Source organism: Leptopilina boulardi, unplaced genomic scaffold (genome assembly GCF_019393585.1).
Source record: "Leptopilina boulardi isolate dan_hultmark-lab unplaced genomic scaffold, ZJU_Lbou_2.1 LbouV2_214, whole genome shotgun sequence".
Classification (NCBI taxonomy): Eukaryota; Metazoa; Arthropoda; class Insecta; order Hymenoptera; family Figitidae; genus Leptopilina; species Leptopilina boulardi.
In genome coordinates, this window is record NW_026137768.1 from 5,499,002 (window position 1) to 5,516,797 (window position 17,796).

The 17,796-nt window shown below is 27.9% G+C and overlaps 1 protein-coding gene across 5 annotated transcripts in view; it reads right to left on the reverse strand.

Moving 5' to 3' along the window:
- The window catches only part of LOC127279288 (fasciclin-2), a 100,327-nt gene that overhangs the window by 4,746 nt on the left and 77,785 nt on the right, over positions 1–17,796 (reverse strand). The window contains exons 2-11 of one of the 5 annotated variants that reach the window (XM_051301557.1): positions 12,778–12,946; positions 12,224–12,247; positions 10,899–11,062; positions 10,454–10,719; positions 9,830–10,353; positions 9,216–9,754; positions 8,673–9,131; positions 1,602–1,733; positions 1,354–1,423; positions 531–656 (exon numbers count right to left, since the gene is read on the reverse strand). In XM_051301557.1, coding sequence (XP_051157514.1) covers positions 531–656; positions 1,354–1,423; positions 1,602–1,733; positions 8,673–9,131; positions 9,216–9,754; positions 9,830–10,353; positions 10,454–10,719; positions 10,899–11,062; positions 12,224–12,247; positions 12,778–12,946 — 2,473 coding nt within the window. Of the gene's footprint in view, positions 1–530; positions 657–1,353; positions 1,424–1,601; positions 1,734–5,972; positions 8,021–8,672; positions 9,132–9,215; positions 9,755–9,829; positions 10,354–10,453; positions 10,720–10,898; positions 11,066–12,223; positions 12,248–12,777; positions 12,947–17,796 lie in introns of those variants that run through there. The other 4 variants (XM_051301559.1, XM_051301558.1, XM_051301560.1 and 1 more) reach the window with 4 other exon arrangements.

The window sequence follows — 17,796 nt, forward strand, 5'->3', positions numbered from 1 at the left end:
GAAAATCACATGCTCATCTTTCTTTGCTTTTCTCTTTTATTTCAAGTGCACACATTTAATTATTTTTCTTGACCCTCAATTTTGCATTTTGCTTTAACTTCATGAAAAATTTATTTTATTTTTCACTAACATTTTTATTTATTTACAAAATTCATTTTATTCTAAAAGGTACAAATTTTTTCCCCACAAATTCGTTATATCAATTATTTTCAAAAATGCGAGTTCTCAAATTTCAGTTATATTTTTGGAAATATTAAAAAGTTTTTCAGAAAAAAAAACAGAATGCAAATGAAACAGTCTTGTTAACAGTTATATATGTGATGCACATTTAATTAATATTAAACAAAAAGTTTTGGAAGAAAAAAGAGTAGGTAGCACAAAAAAAAACAAAGAATAATATATAATCTTCATGCCAAGTAAAAAGCAGTGTTCAATTAGTGTTTCCTCAGAGAGGCGAGCCATGCTTCTTACAAGATTTGAATTAAATTTTTTTTTAAATCTATTTTTTCTTTTTGAAAAATTTCTCTTACATGGCAGTGTGTTTGACCAGTCTAATGGTACTTTTACCACTACCCGAATCTTGAATTGCCGTAACCCCGGCAACATTGGCCATTTTTTGGTCGCAATATGGAAGTGGAAACCGCCAACCGTAAAGACTATATTAATAAGAAACAATAGAAAAGAAAGAGAGTATGAGAATTTTCTTCTTCGACCATTGCCATAAAAAAAATTCATCTAAATTCTAAACAATTAACTATTGTTATTCCCATTTCCAATTAGTTTGATTAATTTACAAATCATCCGACTACCGTTTAAAATGTCCGACCGAAATTTTAATTCTTTTTATTATTATAATAAATTTTAAAAACATTTTTAATAAACTATTATTTGAATTATTAAAATCAAATTTTCAATCGGACAATTTTTTTTGGAGAAAAATATTTTAAAAAATTTTAAAAATTGAATGAGAATTTTTTTTTTAGTTTCAGAAAGAAGGAATGCATTCTAATGAAAATGATGAAGTATTGAATACCTATATGAGATGATAAATCGTTCTAAATCTAAGGAAGTCATTAATATATATGTGAATGTGTGAAAAAATGACAAAACGCGATCTAAATGAGTTTTGTTTCGTAATTTAAAATTAAAAAATCGTGTGATCAAGTGCGATATTTGATGACATGACAGCGCCAGACTTGCCAAAGCACAAAATATCAAATATGTATAATATAGGAACAAAATACACGAGATTGGAAATATCAAAAAAAAAAATCTCATCGATTTTTTTTCTTTTTTCATTCTTCAAAATTCAAAAAAAATTATTATTTATTTATGGTAATTGGAAAATCTTACCTTCCAAGTTTCACGTCTTCCTCATCCATTGGTTTTCTTCGTGACCTTTCGCACACGTAAAATATGATACCTGAAATTTTTATTTCATCAATAAATATTTTGGTACTATAATTTCATATTATTGAAAATAAAAAATTATTTTAAATCAAAATTTACTGCATTGAAAAAAATACTGATAAAATGAAATAAAATAAAAATATCAATAAAAATGTATAGAAATTTTTGTATTAAAAAAAAAAAATATTTACCTGTCTTTTGGGCGCAACAGCAGATAACATCAATAATAATTATGATGACGACTAGAATGGCGATCACAATACCAATTATGGCACCGCTGGAAATAAGCGCTCCGCGATGATGTACCACAGGAGAATCGTTACCTTGAAAAAGAGACAAAAAATTTCAATTTACGAGTTTTTTTCAAAAAAAAAAAAAATATTTGGTTATTATAGGTTAGTGCGAAAAGCCAGTATTTGAAAAATGTTTGGTGATGATCTACCACCGTGAAAAAACCGCGGATTTCACCAAAAAAATAAATATAATCTCCACATATAAAATAAAGCAAAAAAGAACAATAACCTGAAAGAATCTTAAATTTTAGTTTCAAACAATTTATATAAAGCTTACAAAAACAGTAAATTTTCCTTTTCTCTATTTAATTTTGTATTTCTTTATCTCAATTTCGAAAAATGTTTCCTTTTAATTTCACAAATAACTTTTCGCGTAAAAATCAATTTGTCCAAATTTATTGTACTGGTACGTTTCCTGTATAGAAAAAGATTGGCAATAATATTAAAACTTTTCTTAAAGAAAATTTTCTTTTTTTACAAAAATCGAAGTGTTCATTTTCTATAAATAAAAATAAGATAACATCACCAAACACATTTTCACGCAAAAATTTGTTAATTTCCTGAAAAAGAAAAAAAGGTGCGCCAAAAATCCGTCTTTATCGGAAGCGTATGTATGTACAAACAAACAAACAAAAAAGAAAAAAAAAACAGTAACAAAGGAAAAAAAGGAAATCCAAATCAAAGATTTGAGCGATACAAACACGAGCGAAATTTCAAAGGGAGATAGTTAGTGAACATTTTTTTTTTTAATGCAGCCACGAGAGGAAAGAGGAAAGAGGAGAATATTCGATAGAGTGCCAAAGAAGCCCAAGAAAAGGAGAAAAGCCCATTTGCTTTATGGTGTTAGTTCTAGCGCTACTACTCTACGTAATTGCTTCACACCACACAAGCGTTTTTATTTATTTTTATTTTTTTTTTTTTTTAGTGTGCCCTCTTTTTTTTCTCTCTTTCTCCACTAGCAAAAAACAGAAAAAGTAGGATTTACACAGTCTACGATGTTTAGCAGTGCTTTCATTGGTCGTATATTTACCAGTTTTCTTTCGGCTTGAGTTGCTTTTCCGCAGGGCAAAAAGCAGTAGGCGAGAAGCGAAAAATAAATTGAGTTGGTTATGCGGAGGGAATCATCTCAAATTTCCACTTTTATTCATATCAAAAATCCAATTATACTCAATGTTCTCTTCGTGAATATCGTTTTTAGTTTATTTCATTTTAAACTGCGAGAGCAAAACAAATTCATAACAAGCAATTTTGAATAATTTTTTCATAATTCATTTATATTAATTAAGAAATTATAATAATAAATGTTTAAAAATTGTTTTTAAATATAAAAGTGAAAAAGAATTTAATTCAATTACTGTAAATTTAAATATTCGAATTATATTTAAAATATATAAATTAAATTTTGTAAAAAATGAAATTGGAATAATTTGAAATTGATTTCTCCACAAAACCTATCATTCTCGTTTTTTTTTTTTTATTTCTTGGACATTCCATGTATTTCTTCGTATTTCTTCAATTATTTACAATATTTCTGTTTCACAGGTGACAAGTAATCCTTGCTCATAAATATATATCATCGTAGAATGCTAATTACGAGTTAATTAAATCTACACGTAAATGTATACATATCTTATCAATTTTATCTAGATCTATATAGAAATAATTTCGATGTTTCTTTTTTCGTCGCCATGAAAAGAAATTAACGAAAAAAAAAAAAAAAAAATCCTGACTGTCGCTCTATTTACATAATTCAGAGAAAGATATATTCTTTTTCGAGATTCCAAATTTTGGTTTTTCTTTCTTTAATTCTAACTGGGCACTCATCGACAGTGATTAATAATTATTAGTCTCATGTTTAATGGCATCCCACGACTATTTATATAATGAGTTTTCTTTAGAGGTGCAATCCTCTTTCTTTTTTTTCCCTCTCTCTCTCTTTTTTTTTTTTCTCTTATCGCACTGTATCTCATTCTATTTTCCATCTCCCTTCGAATCTCCTCTTAGATTGCCGAGTGAGATTCGAGAAAATGAACTCGATGGTGCAAAACTATCTCTCTTTCTTCTTCTCCTTTTGTCGTCGTTCAATTCAACTCTTCTTATTAGAAAGCTATTTGTAGCAGTTCGCGCACAGAAAGCTCTTCTTCAAGTGACACTCTCCGGGTATTATCATTAGTGATACGCGCGTTAAAGAAATTCTTTTTAATTTCCCACAATTCTCACTGACACAAAATTCCAATCGAAAATTAATATTTTTCAAAATATTCGAAAACAAATATAAAATTCATAATTAAATATTGAAGAAACATTTTTCAAAATTCAAGAATTTTAATATTAAAATTAATATTTTTCAAGAAATTCAAAAGAATTAAATTTTTTAAATTTAAAAATTACTAAGAACATTTTCTTTGTAAAATGAAGTTACAAATTAAGATTATTGAATCATAATATAAAAAAGGAACGTCATAATAAATTACTAGACGTACTTACAGGTACTTTTTTTTATCTCTGAAAGAGAATTTAAATTCTGAACTTGTTTGGAATTAATAACGATTATACGGAGAAAAAAAATTGTCACTTGAAAAGTTACTTGTGTCAAACTTTGAAAAAATTTGAACGGGAAGAACAATAATTCGTTGCGCGCAATGTAAAAGAAACCCTCTCTCACAATAATTTTCACCCTCTTATTCTTTAACCTTTTTTTTTTTTTTGTCAGTCCTCTCGTCATTATCTGTCGACTATTGTCTTCGAAATAGAGGAGTCTCACACCAACGAGTTCATCCCTTTTTCCCCTCGTAATACTGTCCATTTTAAAATGCAATCTCAGAAAGCACCTCACCAGCCTCCTTCTTCTATAATAGCTTCCCCGTTATTTCAAGTTTCTCTTAATTTATCGCTCTCTTCATTCATACAATATATACGAGACAAGAAAATTAGTTATACAAATGACATCTTTCTTTTTTTCTTTATTGTCTCGGAAACAGATTTCTTAATCGCAAAAATATTTCTTAAAAAAAAAAAAGAAATTAAAGAATCATTGTTAATTAAAAAAATGTTTTTGTACAATTTTCCAGTCTTTAAAGAACGATACTAAATTAACATTATTAAATACGAGGTTATTAAAAATTCTCGCTTAACAGAATAAATTGTCATCAAAAAGCATTATCTAGTGTTTAAATATTTAACGGTTGTCTTTATTATTGTTGCTTTTTTTTTTTTTTTTGAAAAAAAAGTGCTGCGATTTTAGAAATAATTTTAACGTTGGAATCCACAACCCGTTCGTTAAAAAACAGAAGAGATTCGCTTGAGAGAGACAGAGAGGAAACAGCGTATGATGCTAATTAAAAATAAATATTTTAAGAGAGAAAAAATAAAAAAAAAAATTAAATTAAGCACATGCCATGCGATGTGAAAATAAGTAAATAACCCAGATATTTTTAGTCTCAATCTCGAAATTGTATTAAAAAATTGAAAATATTACATTTTTCATGAAAAATTCGTTGTTTTTCGACAACTTGATAAAAAAAATTCGTTGTTTTCACTATTTTTTTTTTTTTATACGTAAACAATATTGAATGAATGACAATGAAAATTTATAAACTTATTGACAGCGACTATAAAGAAAAATAAAATATAATATTCTAAAAATAATATTAATAATAACTAATGCTTAATAATACATGATTGTAATAATAATACAATGATAGTAACAATATAAACTTAAGATTCATAATTCTATGATTCACACAACATGCGCACTAAAAAACGATTCTCCGAAACTAATCAAGCAGGACTGAATTTCAAATCCCTCGTAAAAATATATCGAATAGAAATTTAATCAGTTTTGTTCTATATTCAAAAAATGAAATTTCTTCCAGAGAATTTTTGATGAATTCAATTTTTATTCCAAATGAAAAAGAATTTAAAAAAAAGGAATTTTCATTTAAAAACAATTTTGAAAATAAAATTCTTCTTTTTTATTCATTTGTCGATCAATTTGAAAAAAATGATCGATTTAGAAGAAAAAATTGTATTCAGACAAAAATTTTTCTTCATGAAAAATAAATTCAAAATAGAACTGAATTAAATGTCAATTCGAAACTATTGTCGGGGAAAAATACTATAAAAAAAAGAAAATAAAATAATTTCTTTTCGTTAAAAAACTAAAATGAAACAATGAAGAAAAATAATTGAAATTAGCCCAGTTACTTGGTCAGATTTGTATCTTTCATGCAGTTATAGTTTTAAAACTATGCTATGTGTTATTTTCAGTTTTTCGTTTTTTTTTTTTTTTTTTTCTTTTAAAGAAACAGAGTCGGATTCTTTGGCTTTAAACATAATTGCATGGACCAGAATACGACGTAAACCTGTGAAGATTCATCTACTAATTCTACTTTGTATGCGTTCTTTTAGTATTTAATACAACGAAAAAAAGTCCTTTTTATTTCAATAATAAACGATAAAAACGGATTTTGCACAGGATTGGACGCTGGCCCAAAGAAAAGAAGAAATAGAATAAGAAGAAAAAAAAATGGAAAAACTATACGATTTTCAAGAATACTTTCGCCTCGAAACTTTTTCTTTTCTGTTATTTATTTTTTTTTTTGTTTTTGTAAACGATTATCTAAAAATACATTTCATCTGCTAACTCGCTAAAGACAGAAGCGAATATATCTCCGGGTTGATTTTTTTTAGAGAAAAAAAAAATTTTTCTTTTTAACGAATTTGATAAAGATTTTAATCTTCAGTTTCGTTTCTTTTTCTTTTACCTATAAATCGCTAACAGGTATTTGGCAATTATTAGGCAGTAAGTTTTCGACTTAATGCGCACCAAACACTAAATGCAACGTCATCCACACCAAAATATTGAATGTCTAAAAAAAAAAATACAGTTCCATTTTTCAAAAGAAAATAAAATTAAAACGAAAAAAATAATTTTTATCATACATTGAAAAAAAATACGATTTTAAATTTACTTTTAATAAAAAAAAAAAAATAACTAAAAAAGTAAAATTAATCAATAGTGGAAATCTGGTGTGGAGTGACGCGTAATCTGATGTCGCGCTAAAGGAAGTCAAGACATTCATACAAAAATGAAGGAGGACTTTAGCTTATTGTAAAAGGAAACGTACCAGTACGTTTTCAACAATGAGCATTCAACAACGAGTATAAATACATTTTTTTTCCAAAAAAAAAAAAAGAAATTGAGGAGGACAATCAGATCTATAAGAAATCTCTTAATGAGATATTTTCAATAAATAATTAGAGATTCACGATTAATAAAGAAATCGGAGAAACAATTTTTCTACCAATTCTTCGATTCTTTCTTAAAACACTAAAAGTTGTAAATTTTTAATGAAATAACTAAAAAAAATGAGATTCAAACCAAAAAATGATTTCTTTTTTCGATTTTCTTACGCGATATAAAGAAAATATTAAATTCTTTTATGAGATTCAAAAATTACATTATTTTTGAACAGATCATTTCTTTTTCAAAAAAGATTTTGAAATAGACAATTTTCAAAAGAGAAAAAAAAATAAACAAAAATTCTAACTAAATTTTTCAATAAATATAAAGACACAATGAGATGTTCTCCTCACTTTCTCAGATCTAATCTATCACTGGTCTAAAGATGAAGCCAAGAATCTCACTTGATGGATGTTCTTTTTTTTTTTTTATCAAAGACTCTTAACTTCGGAATGTACCGCTCGATCTGGTCGTAATTCGTCTACAATCTAGATAATGAAATATCGATGGACTAACAAAAGCACTTCGGCTCACTTTATGATTTCCTCGAAGTCCTTTTGATTTTCGCGGTTCGAGACTAGAGTCGACGATATTGTCTTTGTTCTCTTGCATCTCGATTAATGAACGCTAAACAAATCACATTTCTTTATTTATATTTTTTTCTAAATAGTTTTTTTTTTGTCGTCTTTTAAATATTAATTTTTTTTCTCGTTCGTACGTTCGTTTGTTTTTTTTTTTTAGAATCGGTGCGTGATTCTGATAACGCAGGGAAAAAAACACTCTTAGATATCGACGCGAATCTCGGTGTGTGTGTGTGAGTGTGTGTGTCTGATGTTTGCGAATATACAAACAGTAATAAACAGTTAAAGTCGAGTAATGTGTAAACGATCGCAGTTATAGTCCCCTTTTTGCACTTGTTGAAAAAGTCGATTTTTTTTTCGCACATTTCATTGACGGCTCTAAATGGCTAATGATAGAATCGTTATTGCTGAGGTAAAGGCGATCAGGACGCCGAGCCTGGTAGTATCCCCAGAAGATACTATCGAGTAGTCCACAGTGATGCCGGAAGATTCTAAATGATAATAAAAGTGTTTTCTTGTAGATACGTCGGTGCTGGTTTTTTTTTTCTATTATACACACGGCTTAAAGGACCTAAGGTCTTTTTTTTGTGACTAGTATTAAAAAAAAATTAAACAAAAAAAAAAACTCAACTAGTACTAGAAGAGAGCTAAAAAGCCTTTGCGTATCTTGAGTTTTGTATAACTATAGCTTTTGGAATAAATTGTGAAAAAGCTGGTGCTTTAACAAAAATTATAGCAAGAAAAAAAAAACGTCAAAAGGAATAACTAAAAAGACAGATTCTTCAAGAAAGAAGGATTAACTCCTTCCTCCTTCGAGTTTCATATATTTTTTTTAAAATTTTACTCGAAAAAAAATTAAACATATCCGAGGAATTATTTACTGCAAACCGAGAATAATTTTTGCTTGAGATTTTTCTCTTATTTGGAGATTTATTGAGTGGAGAAAAAATCGTAAATGGAAAAAAGTAATTAAAATTTTCATAAAAAAATTCAGTTAAATTACAAATTTTTGTTAAATGTAATTTTTTTTTGTAATTATTTTTTACTACTATTAAATTATTTCTCAATAAATCTCCAATAAATTTACCTAAATATTTCTTCAACAATTAAAAACAAAAAATTGAATTGAAAAAAAAGACTTACCTCGATTGGTTTTAATTTTTATTTCCCCAGGATCACTGAGACCGTAGAAATTTCTTGCTCTCACTTCAACCTTGTAATATGTATCCGAATAAAGATGTTTCAGCCAATAAGTTGTTCTCTTACCACGTTCCTCCTCATTTCGACACGTTCCAGACACTTCCTCCCAATCACCAGAAATTCTTTTCAATTGACAATATTTAATTTCATAATTTGTTATTTGCTCGCCATTATCGACGGGTACCACCCACGAGACTTCATATTGATTTGAGAATGGTGACGTTTCATATTCCATTCCCCGTGAAATTTGTGAACGTATTTTCGGTACTCCAGGTCGTGATCTATCAAGAGTTGATTCGGTCAATTCATTTCCCCAAGTGGCAAGGCCAGCGTCGTTCGAAGCAGCAAAACGAAATTCATAAGTTGTTTGCGGTCTTAAATTCTCAATAATGTACGTTGAATCTGAAAGAAGTATTTTTAAAATCAGTAATTGATTTTTTATGAAAAACTAAGAGAAAATTTTTTTTTTTTCAATTTTTCACTTACTGACTGCCCATGTTCTATTTAAGGCGTGAGTCCACGATTGATCAGCGAGTTTATATTGAATATTAACCGTTTTAATTGGTAATTCATCATTGTAGGCTGGCAGTAATATTTCGAAAGTTGCAGTTGTTGCGGTCATTTCGGAAATTCGTACTTGAAGAAGAAAACCAGGCCTTTTGCCTTCTTTGACGACAAATGGATATTCACTTGAGCCATGAATATTTGTGGCAACACATCGATAAGTCGTGAAGTATCGTTGATCCCTTGGCTCAACAATTAAAGTTGAAATTGGTCCCTTGCCAATAATATTATGTGGTGCATTTGATTCAAGTCGAATATTTCCATACGCTCTCCATTCGATTGTTGCATTAGGAATACTCGTTGCTATACATGTCAAATTTCCCGGATGATTGTTCCAAGCGAAAATTGTCCGATTATCCATCACTTCAAACGTAGGAGGGAATTCTACTGTTAAATGTCCATTTTTAATACTCTCACCACCTTTATTTATGCCAATACACTCGTATAAACCATCGTCGGATCTGTAATATAACAAAAAACGATTATCAATTGTGAAATTTAATTAAATAATTTGTAATTTTATAAATTTAACGAACCTTATAACATTGTCGATAATAAGAACGCCAACTGTCTCACCATTGCGATCGTCTTTTCGATTTTCAAGTTTAATTCTATCCATGTCACGTTGTGCGCCAAGTTCAAAACGTTTATCGGACGTATGTTTGCGAAAAACAATTTCCGGTGGTGGACGACCAAATGCACGGCATTCAATTCTCACTTGTTTCATTACGGGACTTGTTTTATTGATAAATTCCATTATTTTTGGCTTAACAATAACATTAAGTCTAATATTCCAATCGGCTCTACCGGCGGCATTTTGTGCTGAACAACGATATTCTCCATCATCCTCACGATTCACATTTTTGATTGTCATAACACCCGTGTAATTATTAACTCCAAATCGATCGGCTTTCGATAAATCCTCATATGTTATTGTTTTCACCCAACTAAATTCCGGTGGTGGTTTGCCTCTCGCTTTACATACAATGTCAGCCGTGTCGCCTTCAATTGCTTCAATTGTCGTCTCCTCTGAATCTTCAATTTGTGGTTTTATGTGCACCTGGAAAAAAAATATTCAAATATTAGAATATAATAAAAAAATAAAATAATTCATTAAATTAGAGAATAGAATAAAACATTTTCCTTTGAATAATAATTACCTCAACTCGAATATTTCTTTCTTTAAGTTCACCGGTGGTAGCGACAAATGCCCTGCAAGTGTAAATACCATCGTCGAGTTCTGTGACTTTTTTGAGCTTGAGGGAATGTGTCTCGATAATGTAGTGCTCGTTAGTTTCTATCAATTCTCCATTAAAGAGCCAGTCGACCGTTGGTGAAGGTTGTGCAACAACTTTACACCTGACGTTGAAGTCCTCTCCAAGAATTGGATACTGATTTTCCGGAGCGTCACTCCACGTTATTGCAACTAATTGCAAGAAAAATAAATATTTTTTTTAACAATTAAACATTTTTTTAAAATACAATTTAATATTTTCTTAACAATTAAACATTTTCTTTAGAAAACAACAAAAAAAAAAAAGTTGATTTTGAATTTTTCCATAAAAAATGAATTTTAAAATAGTAAAATAAATAATTTTTAATTACCTATGGTTACAATTGATACTTCTTTCACTAATTCCTCGTTATTGGCAAAAGTTGCTCGACATTTGTACATTCCGCCTTGTTGTGTTTGAAGATTTGTGAACAACAGAGCCAATGTTTGTCCATGTCGTTTTTCCGTGTACATTGTCGATTTCACACTGCCCTGCCTACTTTTTGAACAAAATGTTTAACAATTAAAATCAATTACTTTTTCTCCATCAAAAAAAAAATAGTTTGTAAAAAATTTTTCACAAAAAGAGATTGAAAAACTATGTATTCTAAATAAAAGCGTTTAAAAATCAAAACTTCATTAGAATAATAATTTTCAGTTTACATTTTTTGTTTTAAAAGTTGTATCCTATTTTCAATTCTTAATTTACAATTATCTATACAAAAAAAAATTTATTTTAATTTTGCAAAAATCTTATAAAAATACAAAAATGTAAGGAATTTATTTTTTGAAACGAATCTTTTGATTTTTATTTCAAGGAACCCTTTTTTTTTTATTATTTAACATTCAATGTTTGAAACTTGTCTTTTTGAATTGAAGAAAATATTTCGTTGAACGTGCTCGGAAATTGCTAACAGTGTCGCATTCAACTAAATTATTTCCTTCAATCATAAATGCTTGGAAATGTTTTTTTTTTTTTTTTTTTAAACAAAGGCAGCAACTCACTTTTATTTATTGACAACTTTCGACAAGTGTTTTGTTACACTGAGTTTGTATTGTTTTTTTTCTCTCACTCTCTCTCTTTCCGCATACGGCGGAAGTGATCGTCAGGTTTTCGAGAGTGCGTGATTTATTGTATAAATATCTCGTGTAACAAAGATAAAACAAAACATATTGTTGCTGCGTTTGCAAAATAGGAAAAATAAAATAACATAAAAAAAAATTTCGTGCTACAAACAATGAGTGTGGCAATGGGTAAGTAACAAGTGACAGGCAAATATTGTAAAAAAAAAAAAAAAATTTTATGTATTTTTTTGTAAATTAAAATTGACATAAATATTTGAAATCTGAAAAAACAAAAAATAAATTTAAAATAATTTAAAAATATTTAAAAATCTTTAGAAAATTATAATTAAACTTTGTGAATATAAGGTTTACGTACACTTTTAGCAAATTAAAAATTGTTATTTTTTTTCTATTATAAAAACTTTCGAAATTATTGAAAATTAATAAATAATTCAATGCTCATTCGAAATGCTGAGAAAACAAAATAAATTTTAACATTTAAAAAACGTGCAAAAAAAAAAAAAATTAAAAAAAGAAGATAATGAAAATGTGAAAAAATGAACTTTATGTGTGTAAGCATTATTATACTCGCCCTTCCAATTGCTGGACCTGAAGTCTGTGTGCAAAATAAATGAAAATTTGTTAAATTAGTGCTGCGAGTGTTTGAGTGCAGTGTACTTATTTTTTTGTAGGTGTTATGATTTTTTTTTCTTTTTTTTAATGAAAAGCGAATACTTATTTCACAAGTATTACACAATTTCTATCTTAATGAGAAAAAGTTTTAATTTTTTTGCCAATAATAATTATTATATAATCGATTTTTCTGCAATTTTTCCTGACATTTAATTTTTTTAAATTATTTAATTTTATTCTTATTAAAGAATTCAGAAAGGAAAAAAAAATTCAAATTTGGAAATAATAATTAACATAATTTAATTTAAAAACATAATTATGGAATTTATTTTCAGTTTACTATGAATTTTTTACTTTCAATTTTTGAAATTATTTTTGGAATTATTTTGAAAATACTTTTTTTTATTGAATTTTATAATTTGGAATTTTGTTAATTCAATGTTAATGTGGAAATTTTAGCATTCAATTAAAAAAAGAAAAATCAAATTCAAGGGAAAAAAGAAATCAACTTACTTTAGCGAGTCAATGACACGACCATTATGATCAATCCATTCCATGTTTGAAATTAACTCGGGATTTGTGACATTTGGTTTGCATGTTAGAATAATACTTGAACCAACGGGTTTCGATTGAACCTCTCCATTTGGCAAAATTTCCAGTCTTGACTCCCCATTGCTGTAACCTGTAATGAGAAAAAAAATAGATCATGTTTAAATTTATCATTAAAATAATTTTCTTTTTTTCTGTGATACAATAATATATAAATATGAAATTATCACAATGAAAATAAGGTGATGAATTTTTTATTGATCGAGGGCGATCGAGCGTCAAATTGCCAAATGCAATTAAGGACGTCGACATTGTGAACGATCAACAGGTAGTAGGTGCGCTCTCTCAGAGGTGCTTAACGACGTTGAAATTCCATCGGATTACAAGGATAATTTCGTAAATTATCGCTAACAACCAGCTTTCTTCGCACCTTGTTAAATTTAAGAAGATCTCTTATTTTCGGCTTCTCCCCTTTTTATATATACATATATATATACATAACTTATGTTTATACACGAGGGGGAGAGATGATTTTCTTTTTTTATAAATTTAATTTATGAAAACAAAAAATTTTAACTCAGAAAATTATTCTACACAAACGGAGCGGGTTAAAAATTTAAAAACATTCTCAATTTTAAAATCGGAAAAATAATTTTTGGTAGTGAAAAAGTGAAAAAAAATTTAATTTTTCTAGAATTAAACATTCAAGCAAATATTACAAAATTTAGGTGCAATAATTTAGCAACGCTTTTTTGTTTAAAAAATAATTTTTGTATCTATTTGTGCTGGAAAAAAATTTTTGGAAAAATAATAATTTGGACTTTAAAAAAAATTATTTTCTCACTAATGAACATGCAAGACAAAAATAAAACGAAATTCTTGTATCAAATTTTTAATTAATAATAATTTATTCAAGGTAATTTTAATTTAAATTCGAAAAACAATTTTTTAACTCAGAAATATTGAAAATAGTTTCCAAAAATTTAAATTTTGTGAGGAATTTTCCATATCCAGCATAATTTAGTACAAAATTCGTTTTTGAAAAATATTAATTTTTAAATATGTCTGAGTAAAAAAAAATATATTTTTGAATTTTAAAATTGAATTATTTTCTAAAAAAAATTTTTATTATTCTAAAAAATTTTTAAGTTATCGAAAATTTTACAGTTGATTCTTCTTGTATTAGACGAACACAATACAGGACAAAAAAAAAATAATTTTTTAATTTTATTGGATAAAAAAATGAGTTTTTGAATATTAAAATAAAAAAATGAAAATTTTTCTATTTTTCATGAATGTTATGATTGTTTCTTCTTGTGTTGGACTTACTGAATTTAGCACAACATTTTTTGTGATAAAATAATAATTTTTGAATTCTTTCTTGATAAAAAAATGTTTTTTTTTTAAATATTAAAGTTAAATTATTTTTTGAAAAATTTTCCATTTTTCGTGAATGTTATAATTGTTTCATTTTGTCTTGGACTTGCAGAATTTAGCACAAAATTTTTTTGTTATAAAATAATATTTTCAATTTTGTTTGGAATATTTCTGAGAAAAAATACAAAAAAATTTTTGACTGAAACTTTTTTTTGTAAATTTAAAAATTGAAAAATATTATTAAAAGATTTTGAAAATTGTAAGAACTTCTTTTTGTCCTGCTGAATTTTTTTTTTAATTTTTTTAATTTGAGTCCTAATAATTATTTTTTCAAACGAAATTTTTGCAGCACAAATTATAAAAAAAATAATAAAACAAGATACTAACTTCTTGCACGTAAATTTAGTTTCTCAAAAATCATTTCCGCATTGTGAGAATAAAATATGTACCTAGAAAAAGAGAAAGATCACGAAAATTGAGAAATCTTTGGTTCACACCCAGCTTGATATCTGCTTATATATATAGGATATTGAGATTTATTCAGATCGAAGGAGAGAGATAAAAAAAAGAGAAAAAAAAAAAAAACGTCAAGCACGACACTACTTTGAATTTCTTACTGAGTCGCTGAGACGTTGGTGCCCTCAGCACGTAAATGCAAAGGAAAGAGATGCAAATAGACGCTTCGGCGACGTTCATGATGCGATCATGATGCGTCACGACTAAAGACGATTGGCGACTATATTATAGTGAAAAATGTGCGTCAGAGAATTTTTGCGAACCCTATATATGTTTACATTATTTTATCCCCAACGATAAAAAGCAGGAAATGAAGAATTGAGCTTAATTAATTGTCGCAATGCGCAAAAAAAAAAAAAAATGCAAAAATATTGTGACCTAACTATTGCGTGAATAAAAGGAAACGTAAAACCTCTCACGCTCTCACGTGAGTTTAGAAGCGATAATACTCGCGTTTTAGTATGCGTAACAATTACTGGAGAGAGAGAAAAAAAACATCATTGAAGTTCCGTATATCGTGGGAAGAATGACCATGGTTTATATATATAGATATATGTCTTGAAATGGGAGATTTAACGAAGCGTGAAAGTTTATGGTAAACTATACTAACGAGTAAGTCGTCATACGAGTCATTCTTTATATGTGAAGAAACAAGATCTACGTTTATGGCGATTCACGTTTACTCTACTTTTTTTTTTAGAGGGGGCAATTTATACGTCTACTTTTCATGTTCGTTTTTTTGAAAAATTTACAGCAAAAAGTCTTTTTTTATATTTTATTTTTTTTATTCACGGTGTTCAGCGGAAAAAATCAAGAAATTTTAATTTTCTTTCTTTTGCTTAATTTATAAAAAATTATCTAAAATTTTGAGGGGTGAAAATTGGCCACTAATTTCAATTAGTGAAAACTGGTGCTAATTTGAATTGAAAGAGAAAATCAAGTTATTGAAATAGAGAGAGAGAGAGTGAGAGAGATGAAAAAAGGGGGAATCATTATTATATAGGAAAGAGGGAATAAGTCCTGTAATGAAGTTAACAAGGGATGAGAATTTTACTAGCGAGAATTTATCGAAATTGCAGCAAATATGAGATGGTTTCGAGCAAAGTCAACTAATCGACCCCGTAGGACCTCGCTTCGATGAACTCTACACCAATTAGGGAAGTTTCACCTCGGAAGATTTCGAAGTGAAGTTGAGCCTCCTCTCGCTTAGCTTTACGCATCCTTGCACGACGCGGTAAACCGGAAACAACATGTCTATGAGAATTTTCGGCCCTTATATATATATAGATACTCCAAAACCAAATCGCTTTTATGTTATAATATTGTCATGCCCACTGAATAAATTGTGTTCCTAAATTTTACTGACCATTTTGAATTTTTGTTTTATCTTCTTGGTAATTTTTATCATTGCGAAGAAAAATAATTCACTGATTTAATAAGATTTTTATTTATTTTCGAAAACGGATTTTTCATCTTCATTTATACTGAAAAAATTAATAATTTTTCATTAATTCAAATTTAGAGTTTCCTTTTCAAAAATAGTAAATTTTTTTAAAGTTATAATATTACGGAAGTGATATAAATTGTTGAATTATTGCAAATAATAATTCTCATATATGCCCATATGGCGAACGAATTTCATTGATTTAATAAATTCTAGAGCCAGCTTCCTTCCTCTCTTTGAAAGTGCATTTGTAAATACTTCCTCTTTAAATTCGCGCTTTATTGAATAAACTCCGTTAAGTGAAAATATTTTCCACCAAGAAATATTCTTCGCCGAATGGAAAAAGATTTTTAACAAGGGAGAATATATTTTCAATATTGGAAAATAGTTTCTACAAATTGTATATATATGTATATTGCGAAAGTACGGGAAATATTTCTAGATTAAATATTTTACACTTTTCAACATTTTATTTCTATAAAAAATTTTAAAACTTAAAAAAAGAAATAATATATAAAAATGAAATAAATAATATTTAAATACAAAAATAGAAAATAAAAATAATGGGAAAAAATTTAAAAAAAATAAATTGTACATTTAAATAAAAATATAAAAAAGAAATGAATAAACGAAATAAATAATATAGAACATTTAATTAGTTGGGGTGAAATGAAGTAATAATTGTCAATTGGGGTTGAAAGATCTTTTCTCAAGAGGAACAATTATTTATCCTCGTGTGGGCGCGCGCAACGAAACTAATTTTTGGGAATTGAATCGTTTCGCAGTGTCATTCGTGCGCAGTGATTGCAATAGAGTGAAGAGAGAATGAAGGAGGAAAACGTGTAGGATTTTTATCACGAAGGAAGGAAGGACGAAATAAGAAAGGCCCTTTGCGATATAATCGAAAGGGGGCTATTAAATTTGATATTGCCGAGGGGTTTGACTCCAATAGAAAATCATTTACTACTTTTCTATTTTCTTACACACACGTGCGTGTCTTATCATCATCGATTTGCCCTTATAGCAAATAAAAAGCAAAAAAAAAAAAAAAAATTCATGTATATATTCATTACTATTATAATATTTCTATATATTATCTGATTCCTCTATTCACTATATTTTATTGATATTCGATGAACTGGATTTTGATTAGTGAACGAATTCGCACGATGCGAATTTTTTTTTATATATATATAATATTTGACACATAAATTCATAACGCGCTTTTCATATTGCAATATTTCTATGAACGTTGACATGTAAATCCGGAAAATAATCCAGGACTTACATATGGCTTTGGAATACATATAAATGATCCGCAATGACTAGGGTGAAAATAGATCTCGCAATTCATGCGATGATATGCGTGAAATTCGCTTCATTAAACAAGAAATGGTTTTTTATAAAAAAAAAAAACAAACTTTTTCTGTCTCCAAGCTAATTATAACTTGTATTTTTCAACTATTTTTTAATTATTTGGTGTAATAAATATTAGTAGATGTACAGGGAGCTTTTTAACAGATTCCTGTTACCGACATGTTACCGACACTTGAGAAAAAATGCCTTTGATCCGTTCTAACAGATTCCTGTTACCGACATGTTACCGATACTTGAGAAAAAAATGGTTCTGATCCGTGCTAAATGTA